This window comes from Otolemur garnettii, unplaced genomic scaffold (genome assembly GCF_000181295.1).
Source record: "Otolemur garnettii isolate 467f Iridium unplaced genomic scaffold, OtoGar3 scaffold00010, whole genome shotgun sequence".
Classification (NCBI taxonomy): Eukaryota; Metazoa; Chordata; class Mammalia; order Primates; family Galagidae; genus Otolemur; species Otolemur garnettii.
Window position 1 is genome coordinate 15,842,386 of NW_003852405.1, and position 16,172 is coordinate 15,858,557.

Consider the following 16,172-nt stretch of genomic DNA (forward strand, 5'->3'; position numbering starts at 1 on the left):
GAGCCTAGAAGTTATTTTTAAAAATAATTTAAAATACATAATTTAAAAATAATTTACCTGTTTATTGCATTCTTTAACTTCCAATTCTGATTTCTCCAGAGTACCCTCTAATTTAATTATTTTTTGTTCCATTTCTCCTCTATGCTCACGAATGGTCATATCCAAATGTGTAACCTAAATATAAAAGTAACATTAAATCATGTATATTCTATTGCTCAATTTTATTCTGATGTGAAAAGTCGTTTGCTTGTAATGTGCTTTTAAATTGTTTATAGTGAGTGTAACTGAAACATGTCTCAAATTATTTTTAAAAATGGGAAAAATAATAATTATTTACTAATATTGGTTCATGAGCTCAATATATATTATGGAAAGATATGATTATGTTCAGTAATGACAATTCAAATGATTCAGATTTCATATTATGTTGGATAAAAACTGCTAAGTAATGCTTTCTAGTTAATTTTGTTCCTCTAATACTTAGCTGCAAAAGTAACTCTTTTAATTCCATTTTCTTCTAATACAAAGTAATATTTAAGAGATTAAAGGTTCAGACACTAAGCTAACCTTCATTCTCAAAATTTACTTAAAATTTATAAAATGTATCAAGATAAAAATATCAAAATAAAAAGAGGACATATTTCTAATTTAACAAATCCCATATGCAAAGAAAAACAATTGATAATCTCTGAAATCTCGTGTGATTGTGTCAAAACAGAAAATTTCATTAATAACTAATTAAGAAAAGTCTATCTACCTGAGCTGCTCTTTGCTTTAGCTCCCAATTTCTCTCCTTAAGTGCCTGATCCATTTCAAGGAGCTCTTGCTTTTTATCTTCAATCTCCATCTTGCATTCTCTATAATTTATCAAAAGAAAAAGGTCAAAGCAGAGAGTAGAATATTACAGTTTTAAATAGGCCATCCAGGTTACCTTTCCTATAAATTAAAAGCAATAGGATATATGTAAATAACTCAGATTGAAAGGGATAATCTATAAAGAAAATTATTTACATCAATACTATCTATTTTTAGAGATGGGGTCTTGCTCTCTTACCCAGGCTGAAGTGCAGGGGCCTAATTGTACCTCACTATAACCTTGAACTCCTGGGCTAAAGTGATCCTCCTTCCTCAGCCTCCCAAGTAGCTAGGACTATAGGCACATGCCACCACAATAGACTAATTTTTAAATTTTTTTGTAAAGATGGGGTCTCACTGTGGTGTCCAGGCTGGTTGTGAACTCTTGGCCTCAAGTGATCCACCTGCCTGGGCCTCCCAAAGTTTGGGATTATAGGTATTAGCCACCCTGCCCAGCCAACACTAATATATTGTTCTAAAAAAGTAGAAGTGGCCAGGCACAGTAGCTCATGCCTGTAATCCTAGCACTCTGGGAGGCTGAGGCGGGTGGGTTGCTTAAGCTCAGGAGTTGGAGAACAGCCTGAGAAAAAAGCAAGACCCCATTTCTACAAAAAATAGAAAAACTAGGGAGTGGTGGCAGGCACCTGTAGTCCCAGCTACTCGAGAGGCTAAGGCAAGAGTATCACCTGAGCTCAAGAGTTACAGGTTACTGAGAGCTATGAAGCTACGCAGCTATTCTGTCTCAATAAAAAGAAAAAAAAAGGTAAAAGTTAACTCAAATTTTACAGATAACTTAATTGTTACAGCACTCCTAGGACATTAAGATCAAAGCAGTATAAGAATTTATGCATATTATTCATACACAGATCAAGAGATTAAAAGTCTTTTATATATAATAGCTATGACTCTATTACAACTGAATGAGGCATTTATTTCAAGGTTGGTATCCCTGATAGTCCTAGTTCAGTCAATGACCATAGTATTTCTCATAGAAATTTTACCCAAAATGACATCTTACATATAATTATTAAAGCCTAAGATAAAAATATTTTAAATAAATTCTAGCTCTTCTAAAATCCTAATTGTATATTATAAAAATGCTTAATATTGACACAATTTTAAGGCTTCTACTACTCTGAAGCTCCTGATCAAAGAATTTTAATTTGAAACTCTAAGTTCTGATATGACAAATGCTGAAAATGTTGATTTTGAAATTTTTTTTTTTTTTTATTTTGGTGAGACAGAGCTTCATTCTATTGCCCAGGATAGAGTGCCATGCCATGGCCTCAGCCTAGCTCACAGTAACCTCAAACTCCTAGGCTCAAGCAATCTTCTTGTCGCGGCCTCCCAAGTAGCTGAGACTACAGGTGCCTGCCACGACACCCAGCTATTTTTTCTATTTTTTGTAGGGATGGGGTCTTGTTCTTGCTTAAGCTGGTCTCCAACTCCAGACCTCAAGTGATCCTTCTACCTCAGCCTCCCAGGGTGCTAGGATTATAGGCGTGATTATCCACACCCAGCCTGATTTTGAAAATGTTCAGATGATTTTCAGTCTGAAATATGAAACAATATAAATAAAGGTACTGAGTTTTAAAGGAAGATTTTGAACTTCTTTAATGAGCTGTTCACTATTCTTCTAAAAGTCTAAAGAGTTATAAGTCTAAAATAATATTCTGAAAACAGTATGAATTACTTTTAAAGAAAATTCTAACTTCTGTCTATGGAATAGCTGAGCTTCTAAAATTCATCTATTATCTAGAACTTTAGATTTCACTGTTTACTTCTTTCATGGATTAATTTACTTAAAGCTGATTTAGCAAATATTTATTGGATGCTTCCTAGGCCAGAGTTCTGAATGTTGTGGATTTAATAACAAGGTAAATATCTCTGATCTCATGGAGTTTACACTGTAATAGGTCTAGGAAAAAAGACAAAGTATAAATAACAAGTAACTAAAAAAGAAAAATATTACATAATATTGAGTGCTATGTTAGAGCATTAAATAGTGACTGGGGATTGCTTTAGAGTGGGTAGTCGGGGAAGGCTCCACTGAGGTAATGTGAAGGGTAAGAAGAAGCTGGCCATAGAACCATTATTCCAGTCAAAAGAAACAGCTATTGGCAAAGTCCTAAAGTAGAAACAAGCTTGGTAAGTTTTAAGTACAATAAAAAGGCCAGGAGCAAGGAGAGAGGCCAGAGAAGTAGGCAGGAACCTGGTCATATAGGGCTTTGTATTCTAGGATAAGAAGCTTAGACTTGAAACTGAGTCTTACTTTGTCACCTTTGCCACCACAAGGCTTGGCTATTTTGAGAGACAGGGTCTTGCTCTGGCTCAGGCTGTTAGACTTTTTGACTCTAATAAAATATATATAACATAAAGCTTATCATTTTAACCATTTAAAGTATACCATTCAGTAGCATTAAGTATATTCATAATGTATAATCTGTCAAAGGGAAATGATCACCACTATCTATGTACAATGCTTTTTCCCTTTTCCCAAAGGGAAAGCTCATTCCCATTAGCCGTTGTAGTGATTAGTCTCTGCCTCAGTCCCTAGCAACCATTAATCTGTTTTCTATCTCTATGCATTTGCCAACTCTGAATCATTCATATAAATGAAATTATGTATCGTGCCTGACTTCTTTCACTTAGCATAATGTTTTCAGTGTTCATCCACATTGTAGCATGGGTCAGCATTTTATCCCTGTTTATAACTGGACAATATTCCTTGCATGGATATATTATATTTTGGTTATCCGTTCATCTATTGACAGACATTTGGGTAATTTTCACTTTTTTTTGGCTACTATAAATAGAGCTACTAAGAACATTTATGTACAATTTTTGTTTGAATACTTGTTTTCAGTTCTTTTGGGAGCTGAACCAGGAATGCAATTACTAGGTAATATACTGCATATGGTAATTCTATGTTCACCTTATTGAGGAACGTCAAACTGTTCTCCACAGTTGCATCATTTCAGGTTCCCTCAAGCAATGTATAAGATAAAGGTTATAATTCTGCCCACACTTGTCAACACTTGCTATTTTCTGTTCGTTTGTTTCAAGACAATGCCTCACTCTACCACCCAGGTTGGAATGCAGTGGTGTGATAATAGCTCAGTACAACCTCAACCCCCTGAGCTCAAGTGTTCTTCCCACTTCAGCTCCAAGCTAGGACTACAGACCCACTACTATGTCTAATTTTTTTTTTTTTTTTTTTTTGAGACAGAGTCTTACTATGTCACCCTAGTACAGTGCCGTGGCTTCACAGCTCACAGCAACTTCAAACTCTTCGACTTAAGCTATTCTCGTGCCTCAGCCTCCTGAGTAGCTGGGACTACAGGCACCCACCATGATGCCCGGCTATTTTTTTTGTTGCAGTTGTCATTGTTGTTACCTGGCTGGGCTGGGTTTGAGCCCACCAGCCTCAGTGTATGTGGCTGGCACTGTAACCACCGTGCTACAGGTGCCGAGCCTTATCCTGTTCTTTTATTCTACTTTTACATCCTGATTTGTAACTCTATTCTCCTTTTCTAAATCTAAATATCCCACACTTTGGCTCTGGTCTGGCTTTCTACCTCCATTCGCTATAGATGTGTGTTCTACTTATATGTCTTTTAGAAGTTTATTTAATTTTCTCAAGTTTCACTTTCCTTACTCTAAGAAGATGATAACATTTATCTGATAGGTTTGTTGTAAGGAAATGAGTGAGACATTATATGTGAAGTCCCTGGCATAAACCTGGAATATTTTTTTGCTATTAGCCACTGCTATATACTTGCCCAAGTTTTCACCACTAAAAATGAGATAGGGGAAGGACAGTGTCTTAAGGAAATAAATGAGTTCAGACTAGTACAAAACAGTCCAAGACTGAGGATGGAAATTCTGGCAGCCAGTAGCAATAGATTAATTAGTTAGATAAAGCATGGGATAGGCTAAGACAAGCCACAGTGAGCCAAAGGTAGTCAAGAAGTTTAGACATCTAGAATTCAATAATTGTATTATATAACCCAAGGACTTAAAGTAATAAAAAATAATGTAATGAAATATAGTATATATTAGTATATATAGTGTAATGAAATATATATATACTATATGTATATAGTATATATAGTATACTATACATATATATATAGTATATAGTATATATGTATACTATAGTATATATACATATATACATATATAGTATATATGTATACTATATGTATATAGTATATATATAGTAATGAAATATCTATAATTGTAATTATCATTTCTTATTATTTAACTCACCTTACTTCAGCTGTGAGGTCCTTTATAGTAGTGTATTTTTCCTCTAATGATAATTGAGCCTTCTGTAGTACATCTCTCAATTCCTGGAGTTGTCTTAAAGTACTTTTTAATTCTCCATGAGCATTCTGTAGTTCAGCCTCTAGTGCTTCCTGTTTCTGTAAGGCTTCTGTTAGTTCAGTTTCATTATGGTGTTGTAACTTTTCTAACTCCTTCACTATTAGAGGAGAGAATAATTTAGAACTATATATAAACCATGTGTTATTAATAACTTTATACATAACTATAATTAAGAATATTCAACTTTATTCAACTCCAAGAAGCAAAATACTGACAATTCATTGTTCCTTTCAGCCCCATCATCTCAAATTCTCCCTTTATTTCATTTCTCAAGTATAAATAGGTAGGCAGTTAAGCTCATTTAGCCATTGCTTACCAGTATTTGTTTTCTTTTCTAATTCCGTCTTTGTTTGATCTAAGATCATATCTAATTGAGAAAGATGCAATGCTTTGTTTTCTCCATCTCGTTTTAAGTGCATAATTTCTTTTTCCATATTAGACAGCGCTTCTTTGTACTGATCCATCTCAAGTTTTACTTGCCTAATTAAAGACAAACAATAAAATAGGTAATTTGAAAACTTACAACCAAATGACTTGTCTCTGACTAAAAGAAGTCTAGGCCAGGGGGAGTGGCTTACACTTGTAATCCCAGCAGTCTGGGAGGCTGAGGTGGGTGGACTGCCTGAGCTCACAGGTTGGAGACCAATCTGAGTCAGAGCAAGAGCCCCGTCTCTAAAAATAGCCTGGGATTGTGGTGGGTGCCTATAGCCCCAGCTGCTTGGGAGGCTTAGGCAAAAGAATCACTTGAGCCCATGAGTTTAAGGTTGCTGTGAGCTATAATGCCACAGTACTCTAAGGGTGACAAAGTAAGACTCTGTCTCCTCCCCACCCCAAAATAAAGAAAGTCTATAAGTTATATATGGACAAATATCAGCATAATGTCTAAAAAGAATATTAAATCACCTATTACATTTTTAAAAATTCTTCAGCTTAAAGAATGTACTTTTTTACACATTATATACCACTAAATACAACTGTATTACAAGGCTAACATTCTTTTCAATCTAATGGTATTTAATTTTAGCTTTTTTTGTATTGAACATCTATGGATAGGCACCTCATTCATCTGTAATCTAAATTATCTGATTATTAAGAACACAAGCATTGGCTCAGTGCCTGTGGCTCACGTGGCTAAGGTGCCAGCCACATACACCTGAGCTGGCGGGTTCAAATCCAGTCCAGGCCTGCCAAACAACGATGGCTGCAACCAAAAAATAGCCAGGTGTTGTGGTGGGCACCTGTGGTCCCAGCTACTTGGGAGGCTGAGGCAGGAGACTTGCTTGAGCCCAGGAGTTGGAGGTTGCCGTGAGCTGTGATGCCACAGCATTCTACCCAGGGCGACAGCCTGAGGCTCTGTCTCAAAAAAGAAAAAAAAAAAGAACCCAAGCAATTATTCATTATAAAAACCAGTGCCTCACTTTCACAGGAAAGCCAAGACAACTGTTTTTACTCAGAGCTTTATTATTAGTACTATCTTTTTAGCTTTAAAGGGGACTGGACTAGAGATTCCCAGAGTAGTAGAACTTCTCTGCTTTACAGATAAGGAAACTGGAAGGTTAGGAGAATTGTTTGAGATGATAAAACTAATTACTAATAGTAATAGGGCCAGGTTTACTAACTTTCAGTTAGTCCTGAGCTTATTCCAATATGGAAGATCATCTATATAAAGACAAATCAACATACTAAGAGGCGCTGTCAAATCTATTTGTTGGTAATTGCAAAGTAATAATCACTAAGTATTCAAATAATTAACTCTTCCTTGATAGCTGTCAGCAAAGAAGTTAGGGAAAAATTATAAAAAAACATACAAGAGGCTTAGCACCCATAGCACAGTGGTTATGGCGCTGGCCACATACACAGAGGCCACATACACTAAGTCCAAACCCGACCCAGGCCAGCTAAACAACAATGACAACTGCATCAACAACAAAAAAATAGCCAGGCATTGTGGCAGGCACCTGTAGTCCCAGCTACTTGGGAAGCTGAGACATGAGAATCACTTAAGCCCAAGAGTTTGAGGTTCCTGTGATGACATGGCACTCTATCAAGAGCAACAGTTTGAGGCTCTGTCTCAAAACAAACAAACAAACAAACCTCACATATGAACTTAAAAAGCCAGTCCTCTGTAGATATTTAGTAAAAAACAAACAGAACGCTATATACCTCAAAGTTGTTTTTTTTTTTTAACTTTATTTTATTTTTATTTATTTATTTTTGAGATAGAGCCTCAAGCTATTGCCTTGGGTAGAGTGCCATGGCATCACAGTTCACAGCAACCTCCAACTCCTGGGCTCAAGCGAGTGTCTTGCCTCTGCCTCCAAGTAGCTGGGACCACAGGTGCCTGCCACAATGCCTGGCTATTTTTTTGGTTGCAGCCATCATTGTTGTTTGGTGGGCCCGGGCTGGATTTGAACCTGCCACCTTAGGTGTATGTGGCTGGCGCCTTACCCACCTGAGACACAGGCGCTGAGCCATACCTCAAAGTTTTATTAGAGTATTAGTATATTCTAGCATGGTACATACAGATAGTGCCAAAAAAAATGCATATACATTTTATTTATTATTTATTTTTTGCATACACATTTTAATAAAGGAAAAACTGTATTAAATTTGTAGTATATTTTTTGGCACCCTCTGAGCCACCCAGAATAGGTAAAAATGCCAAGAAAAAATATTTTTTAGAAAATATACTCTAAAATATACTCATCTCAGCTAGGCAAGGTAGCTCACGCCTGTAATCCTGGTTTCTGGGAGGTTGAGGAATTCAAGACCAGCCTGAGCTAGATTGAGATCCTGTATCTAAAGATAACCAGGCTTTGTGGTGGGCACCTGTAGTCCCAGCTACTCAGGAGGCTGAGGCAAGAGGATCACTTAAGCCCAAGTGTTTGAGGTTGCTATGAACTATGATGCCACAGCACTCTACTGAGGACAACAAAATGAGATTCAAAAACTAAAAAGTAAAATAATAAAATAAACTCATCTCATATTCTAACTTCTTTGAGTTTCAGCTTCCTTATTTTAAAAACAGGGATAATAAGACCAGATGACAGGGCTGTTTTGAGGTTACATAAGTTAATGTGTCTACCTAGCACACTGTCTGGAACACAGAAGGTACTCAACAAACTAGTTTCCTTTCCTTTTTTCTTTATATGTCCCTGGATACGCTTGGGTTCCTTTCTTTCTATGTGAAGAAGTTTTAACTATAAAATGGATCAAGGAAGAAATAGATAGATACATTTTAACTCTAATACCTTCAGGAGAGAAAAATAGTTTTAGAAATTATAGTTCCAAGAATGAAATAAATAATAATAGGAACAGAGAAAACAAAAAAATCCTCATGAAGAGACTTCTTAGAACTAAGAGGTTTAATCAGTTAGTTTATAAGCTTCTTATCAGTATCCAGTACCTATTAGCTATAACAAGAAGAGTTTTGTTTTGTCTAGAAGACAAAATAGGGGTTAAAAAAAAAAGCAATTAATTTCTTTTTTTTATTTTTATTTTTGAGATAAGGTCTTGCTCTGATGCCCTGGCTAGAATGTGGTGTCATCATCATAGCTCATTGTAACCTCAAACTCTTGGGCTGAAGTGATTCTCCTGCCTCAGCTTTCTGAGTAGCTGGGACTACATATGCCCACCAAACAGAGATGGGATCTCATGCCACCCACCTGCCTCAGCCTCCCAGAAAGCTAGGATTATAGGCATGAGGATCCACAGTGGGCCTCTCAAGCTCATCTTGCACTCTGACTTTAAGCAGTCCTCCCTCAGCCTCACAGAGTGCTATGACTACAGGTGTGAATTACCTTGGAATCCAAACATAATCTGTTCGAGAACCCCATTTGAGTTTCAAATCATTTGCGTTCCAAAACAGTTTTTCCCCTTTAAAATAACAGAAACTGGATTAATCCATTCCTGGGTCCCATAAACTAAAATTTTCAAAATGATTTTAACAGTAAATACACTGAATTTTAAGCTAAAATATTAAAAAATAATATTTGAATAAAAATATAAATTAACAAAACTAAAATATAAAAACCTTTTTTTTCAAGACAGAGCCTAAAGCTATCCCCCTGGGTAGAGTACTGTGGCATCACACCTCACAGCAACCTCCAATTCCTGGGCTCAAGCGAGTCTCCTGCCTCAGCCTCCCAAGTAGCTGGGACCACAGGTGCCTGCCACAATGCTTGGCTATTTTTTGGTTGCAGCCATCATTGTTGTTTGCTATTTTTTGGTTGCAGCCATCATTGTTTGGCAGGCCCAGGCTGGATTCGAACCCACCACCTTAGATGTATGTGGCTGGTGCCTTAGCCGCTTGGGCCACAGGTGCTGAGCCAAGTATTATTATTAATGTCAGTTTTTATTGACAAAGTGGAAGAAGTCTAAGGAAGCTTGCTATTGCTTTCAACTAATGGGTTCTTTCTTTGACCAATTTATACTGATGCCTCAGGCCCAGCCCAGCCAAATTAAATCACAATCTTTAGATTTGATTTAACGTAGAGGTGGGCCCAAGCATTAGTATATTTTACGAGCTTGAGTGATTTTAATGTTTAATCAAGGCTTAGAACCCTTGCTATATTTTATCAAGTTACTACCTCCCATATACAACTAGATCCTATTTAAGTATATTTCTGCCTATAACTTTTAACATTATTCAAAATTTAATGAAACAGGGTGGCACCTGTGGCTCAGTGAGTAGGATGCCAGACACATATACTGAGGGTGGCGGGTTCAAACCTGGCCCTGGCCAAACTGCAAGAGGAAAATAGCTGGGGATTGTGGCAGGCACCTGTAGTCCCAGTGACTTAGGAGGCTGAGGCAAGCGAACTGGCTAAGCCCAAGAGCTGGAGGTTGCTGTGAGCTGTGACATCACAGCACTCTACCAAGAATGACAAAGTGAGACTCTGTCTCTAAAAAAAAAAACCCCAAAAAACAAAAAGACCCCCCAAATTTAATAAAACAGTTACTGAGTGTCTCTGAGGTATAATAAACTGTCTAGTTGTTGTATAGAAACCCTAAAATAAAGCAGATATGATCCTTGCTTTAAGGAACTTACAATATAGTAGGAAGATTAAAGTATTAAACTATTAATAAAAAAAAAAGGAATGAGGGATCCAAGGAAGATATAAACAAAATGCTACAGACTATGGAAAGATTATTTCCTCAAGCAAACAGTCCATTGAACATTATCTGATTTTGAAAGTCAGATACTCCTGATATTGAAATGGGAAGGTAAATAAAACTAACACATTCATATTTTACCTCGCAGAACCAGTAAGCTCAATAACTTTTTGCCTTTTCAAATCTGCTTCATGTGCAGCTGATTCACATTTCTCTTCCATTTTTCTCAATTTTTCAGCTGAACTTTCCCTTTGTTTTTGAAGCTCTTGTTCCAATTTTGATACCTTGAAAAGCAGTTTATAGTAAGTACTTTAAATTCCATCACAGGTCAACATTATTCAGAAGAAAGATACCTTTATAATTATGTAGCCTAGCCTATCATCCAGTTTCAAGAGATACCACAAAATACAAAGTATAGACCTGGAAGTATTGTTTTGAAAATACAAAAGCACAACTACTAAAAATATTTCATATACATATTACATATTACTTCCACTGTATATTTCATATACATATTACATATTTACTAAAGTGGCCACATCATAACACTAAAGCGTCATAAAGTATTATAAGAATTTAATAAAATAATAGTAAATGATCCCCTTTTCATTGTTCCCATTGAAATGGTCTTTCTTCTCTTAAACCATTCCTTCCTTTCTTTCTCATTCAATGAAGGATTTCTAGATTCCCATATAATCTCAAACATTACAACCTGCATTTAATGCCATCCTAGATTATTATTCTTCCACTGTTCTACTACATACAATAAAGGAGGTATACCTCCTCCTACAGGAGACAAATTCCTTCAAAGGTGTTCTATATCAATTTCTATCCACTTTCTTAAGAACCTCATACTACTATCTCTACTCTCTCCTCTATCTTCAATCTCTTTTCAAACTGTTTTTTCATTTAGTTTTGTTTTGCTTATTTTGAGACAAGGTCTTGTTCTATTACCCTGGCTAGAGCACATTCGTGTCATAGCTCACTGCAACCTCAGACTCCACGGCTCCAGCAATCCTCCTGCCACAACCTCCTAAGTAGTTGGGACTACAGAAGCACGTCACCATGCCTGGCTAATTTTTCTATTTTTTGTAGAGACAGAGTCTTACTCAGTTGGTCTCAAACTCCTGGCCTTAAACAATCCTTCCACCTTGGCCTCCCAAAGTGCTAGGATTACAGGCATGAGCCACTATGCCCAGCCTTTTATACTGTTTTTATATATTGATATCTAAAGATGTTCAAGACATTAACATTGTAAAAAAACTTTTCTTTTTACCTCACTTTCCTGTAACTACCACCCTTTTCCCCTCCCTTCATAGCCCAATAGCTCAGAGTTTTCTATGCTTCCCCTATCACTGTCTCACTTCTCATTCATTCTTTTTTTTTTTTTTTTTGAGACAGAGCCTCAAGCTGTCCCCCTGGGTAGAGTGCCGTGGCATTACAGCTCACAGCAACCTCCAACTCCTGGGCTCAAGCGAGTCTCCTGCCTCTACCTCCCAAGTAGCTGGGACCACAGGCGCCCGCCACAACGCCCGGCTATTTTTTGGTTGCAGCCGTCATTGTTGTTTTGGTGGGTCCAGGCTGGGGATTCGAACCCGCCACCTTAGGTGTACGTGGCTGGCGCCTTAGCTGGTTAAGCTATAGGCACCGAGCCTCATTCATTCTTTAATTCTTAGTAAGAAGGCTATTCCATAGAAACAGTGATTACCTCACTAGTGCAGTGACCTCCCAATTGCTAATTCCAGTAATATTTCCCAACCTTCATGTTACTTGGCATTGATTCCAGCAACCCGTGACACCAACTGTCATTTCTTCTGTTATGAAATACTTACTTTGGCTTCCATGCATCATATGCCTCAGGGATTCAAGTCAATCTTTCCTCTTCTCTTTATAAATTCTCTCCCCAGGTAATCTCAGTCACTTACATCTTCAATGAACATTTATTTATATGACTATGATCTCAAAATTAACCTCTCACTTTTGACCTTAATATCCTTCCTGTTTTTCTAAAATCCCTCACTGAAGAAGTAAATACAGATTATAAACCATTCACATCCATTTCTCCAACTTAAGTTCCAAGAATAAAGTTACAACAGTACCCAGCGGGAGTGGTGGCTCACGCCTGTAATCTTAGCACTCTGGGAGGTGGAGGCAGGTGGACTGCCTGAGCTCGAGATCTGCCTGAGCAAGAGCAAGACTCGGCTTCTAAAAACAGCCAGGTGTTGTGGCAGGTGCCTGTATAGTCCCAGCTGCTTGGAAGGCTGAGGCAACAGAATCATTCAAGCCCAAGAGTTTGAGGTTGCTGTGAGCTATGATGCTAGGGCACTTTACCGAGGGTGACAAAGTAAGACTCTGTCTCAAAAAAAAAACCAAACAGCAACAATAACAACAACAAAAAATAGTACCTAGGTAAAAAGGGAGGGGGACCAGTGAAGATCTATCCACTTTTTTTTTCCTTTCAACCTTTTCTTAGCCTCTATTGACCAGGGATGAAATACCTACTTAATTAAACAGCATAAACAAAAACAGAAAGAATCTAAAGATGAGTAATAATCTGAAAATATCCCAAATGGAACCTTCCCAGAATGGAAAATGAAAGGCAGAAAGAGAATATACACTAAAATGTTACTCCAAAGGCTAATGAAATTTTTAGATATAACCTTTAGACCTTCAAAGAAGTTAAAGAAAAACAAAATCTTTTAAAACAAAGACCACAAAAAATAAAACCACCAAATAAAAAATGCAAATTAGGTGGCAGAATTAAGCAGCAGAAAGCAACAACGCAAGAAAATCATAAAACCACGGTATTTCCAGAAATTAAAAACGACGTGAAAATGAACAAGAATCAAAATCAATTCTGAAAAAACCATAACTAGTGACAAAGGACATATGTGAGGGAATCAAACACAGATGAGATGAAGAAATGCTACAGGATGAAGAAGCACAGGGGGAACAGCAAGCAAGAGGTCTAGATTCTACCGGGTGTCCTCAAACTACGGCCCGTGGGCCACATGCAGCCCGCCTAGGACATTTATCCAGCCCGCCAGGTGTTTTTGCCACTGCTGCCTGTCCTGCTTAGCAGCCGACTCATCCCGGGGCCCACAGTCCAGCCCTTCAACGGTCTGAGGGACAGTGAACTGGCCCCCTGTTTAAAAAGTTTGAGGACCCCTGCTCTAGACTTTAATGAAAGGGGTGGAAGACCAGAGGAGTTTATTTCTGGAAAAAAAGATACAGAAAACCTGCCTGATATATTTAAATGAAGTAAGAGGAATGGCTGAGGATGAACTCAGAAAAACTAAATAAAAGGCTATACAAAGACAAAAAGGTAAGATGTAGTCCATACAAATGACAAATGAAGAAAAGGCAAGTTACAGTAACATTATAGGGGACTATCATTTGCTAATTTATTTATTTTTATAAATTTGATTTTATTTATAAAGATCAAAATTAAATAACAATGTGAAAATTCTTGTCTCTAGAATTCAGATAAATTTGGTAATGAATGAAAGAAATAAGATTAGATTCCAGTATAGAATTCTGTAGGATTCACTGGAGCAATAATTTATTTTTAGAACTAAGTAGCAACGGTATTTTCCTTTTAGTGCATTACTTTGCCATTTCTTTAGAGAATATCACAGCATGTCCTGATAAAAAAGGAGAAATTAGAAGGTGTAATGATTCAGATAATTATTATATTTAAGTCCCAGGAGAAAAGAGAGATTGGATAAACAAGTCTCAAAGATAACTATATTATGTGGAATAACAAAACATGTAATCACAGTATTAAAGATGAAGACCTGATTACATAGGAAAAGAACATTAATTTACAACATTAATATAGAATATTTCTTATAATGTGAACACTTTATACATTATAAGAATGTTGTGTTAAATACCAATTTATACCACTAATCAAATATCTATTGATGATTTTTAAATTTCTATTTCATACACATAAAACTGTATTTGGTCAATATTATATACCTGTTTTTCAAGTTTAGTTTGAATATCTTCAAGCTCTCCATTTCTAATTGTCTCTTGTTGCAACATTTGCTGCTGTTGCTGAAGAGTATGCTGTAGAATAACATTTTGCTCAGAGGTCTCTTGAAGACTGTGATTTTTTATCTTTAGCTCTTTCTGTAAACAATATACCTAGCAAATATACATATTTATCATTAGAATGGCATGTTTCAAATAAAAAGCAATAAAATGTCAAAACTATCTTCTTCATTGGATAGTAATTCCCACTCCTCATGTGGAACAATTGTATTCGAGGCTATACTTTGCCATATGAAAAGACAGGTTCATTTTTCTGATGGGGAGATATATTAGAAGGATCTGCTTATTTATAGGAATGGCTCTTGGCTTGTGTCCGGAAATGTGGGTTTTGAAACATTCTTAAGTGATAAGGTTGTTTTGCCTAACTGGGATGCTAAAACACACTTTCTTTCTGGGAGTCTGGAATTTTGTACCAATAGGCTGGTCACTGTTCCTATGCTCCTAATAAAAACCCTGAGTTTTGAGTCACAAATAAGCTTCACTGGGTTGCCACATTTCACTGCAACAGAAAGAAGCATGTTCTAATTGACCCCTCTCAGAAGGAAGAAAGAACATGGCTTTCTCAACACTCCAGCTGATTCGTTCACCCTTCCTAATAAACTATAGCCATGAAAACACTGCATAATGTTAGGTGCTATTCATTACATTATTGCTGCTATTATTGCTGTTGTTTGTAAAATAACATCCCAGAAAGGTACTCCTAAATATTCATAATTCAAAAAGGACATGAAGGAATGATTATACCAACTAAGAAATTTCACTCATTCACTCCCAATATTTAGGACCTGAATATGCTGATCTTGATCTCTAAAATTGCTTTAAAAGATACCTTCAAAGTTATCTGGGAGCACATATTAAGAAAGAAATTAAATGCCCCTTTACCAAGTAACCAAATTCTAAAATTTGCCAGCAAAAATTATTATTATTATTATTTTTTGTTGTTGTAGTTTTTGGCCGGGGCTGGGTTTGAACCCGCCACCTATGGCATATGGGCCGGTGCCCTATTCCCTTGAGCCACAGGTGCTGCCCCCAGCAAAAATTATTTTTAAAATAGTATCAACAATGAAGGATAATTTAAAATATATCTGATAATGTTCTTTTCTCCCAAAGTAAAAAGAAGATTTAATAAGTGACAATAGACACACACACATATATACACACACACACATACACTTTTTTTTTTGAGACAGAGTCTCACTTTTTTACCCTCCATAGAGTGCCATGGCTTCACAGATCACAGCAACCTCAAACTCTCGGGCTTAAGTGATTCTCTTGTCTCAGCCTCCCAAGTAGCTGGGACTATAAGTGCAAACCACAACGCCCAACTATTTTTTGGTTGTAGTTGCCACTGCTGTTTGGCAGGTCCAGGCTGGATTCAAACACACCAGCTCCGGTATATGTGGCTGGTGCCCTAGCCGCTGAGCTATAAAGCACGGAGCCAGACAATGTATTAATCTGATTAAAAATGATGTAGTCATTTAAAATAATTTCAAAGATGGTAGCAAACTCATCAAAATTTATTTACAAAGTTAAAAAATCACATTGCATTAATATAATTATGAAAAATATAAATTCAAACAGAAAAATGAAAACTAAAGTATTATAGTATTTTTTATTTTATTTAATTAATTTATTTATTTACTTTTTTGAGACAGAGCCTCAAGCTATCCCCCTGGGTAGAGTGCCATGGCACCACGCTCACAGGAACCTCCAACTCCTGGGCTCAAGTGAGTCTCCTGCCTCAGCCTCCCAAG

At 36.8% G+C, this 16,172-nt stretch overlaps 1 protein-coding gene across 1 annotated transcript in view; it reads right to left on the minus strand.

Moving 5' to 3' along the window:
- The window catches only part of CCDC18 (coiled-coil domain containing 18), a 149,211-nt gene that overhangs the window by 74,952 nt on the left and 58,087 nt on the right, over nt 1-16,172 (minus strand). Inside the window, exons 19-24 of the mRNA XM_023509876.1 lie at nt 14,344-14,511; nt 10,501-10,643; nt 5,561-5,724; nt 5,128-5,341; nt 758-857; nt 58-174 (exon numbers count right to left, since the gene is read on the minus strand). Of these exons, the coding sequence (XP_023365644.1) occupies nt 58-174; nt 758-857; nt 5,128-5,341; nt 5,561-5,724; nt 10,501-10,643; nt 14,344-14,511 (906 nt within the window). The remainder of the gene's footprint in view (nt 1-57; nt 175-757; nt 858-5,127; nt 5,342-5,560; nt 5,725-10,500; nt 10,644-14,343; nt 14,512-16,172) is intronic.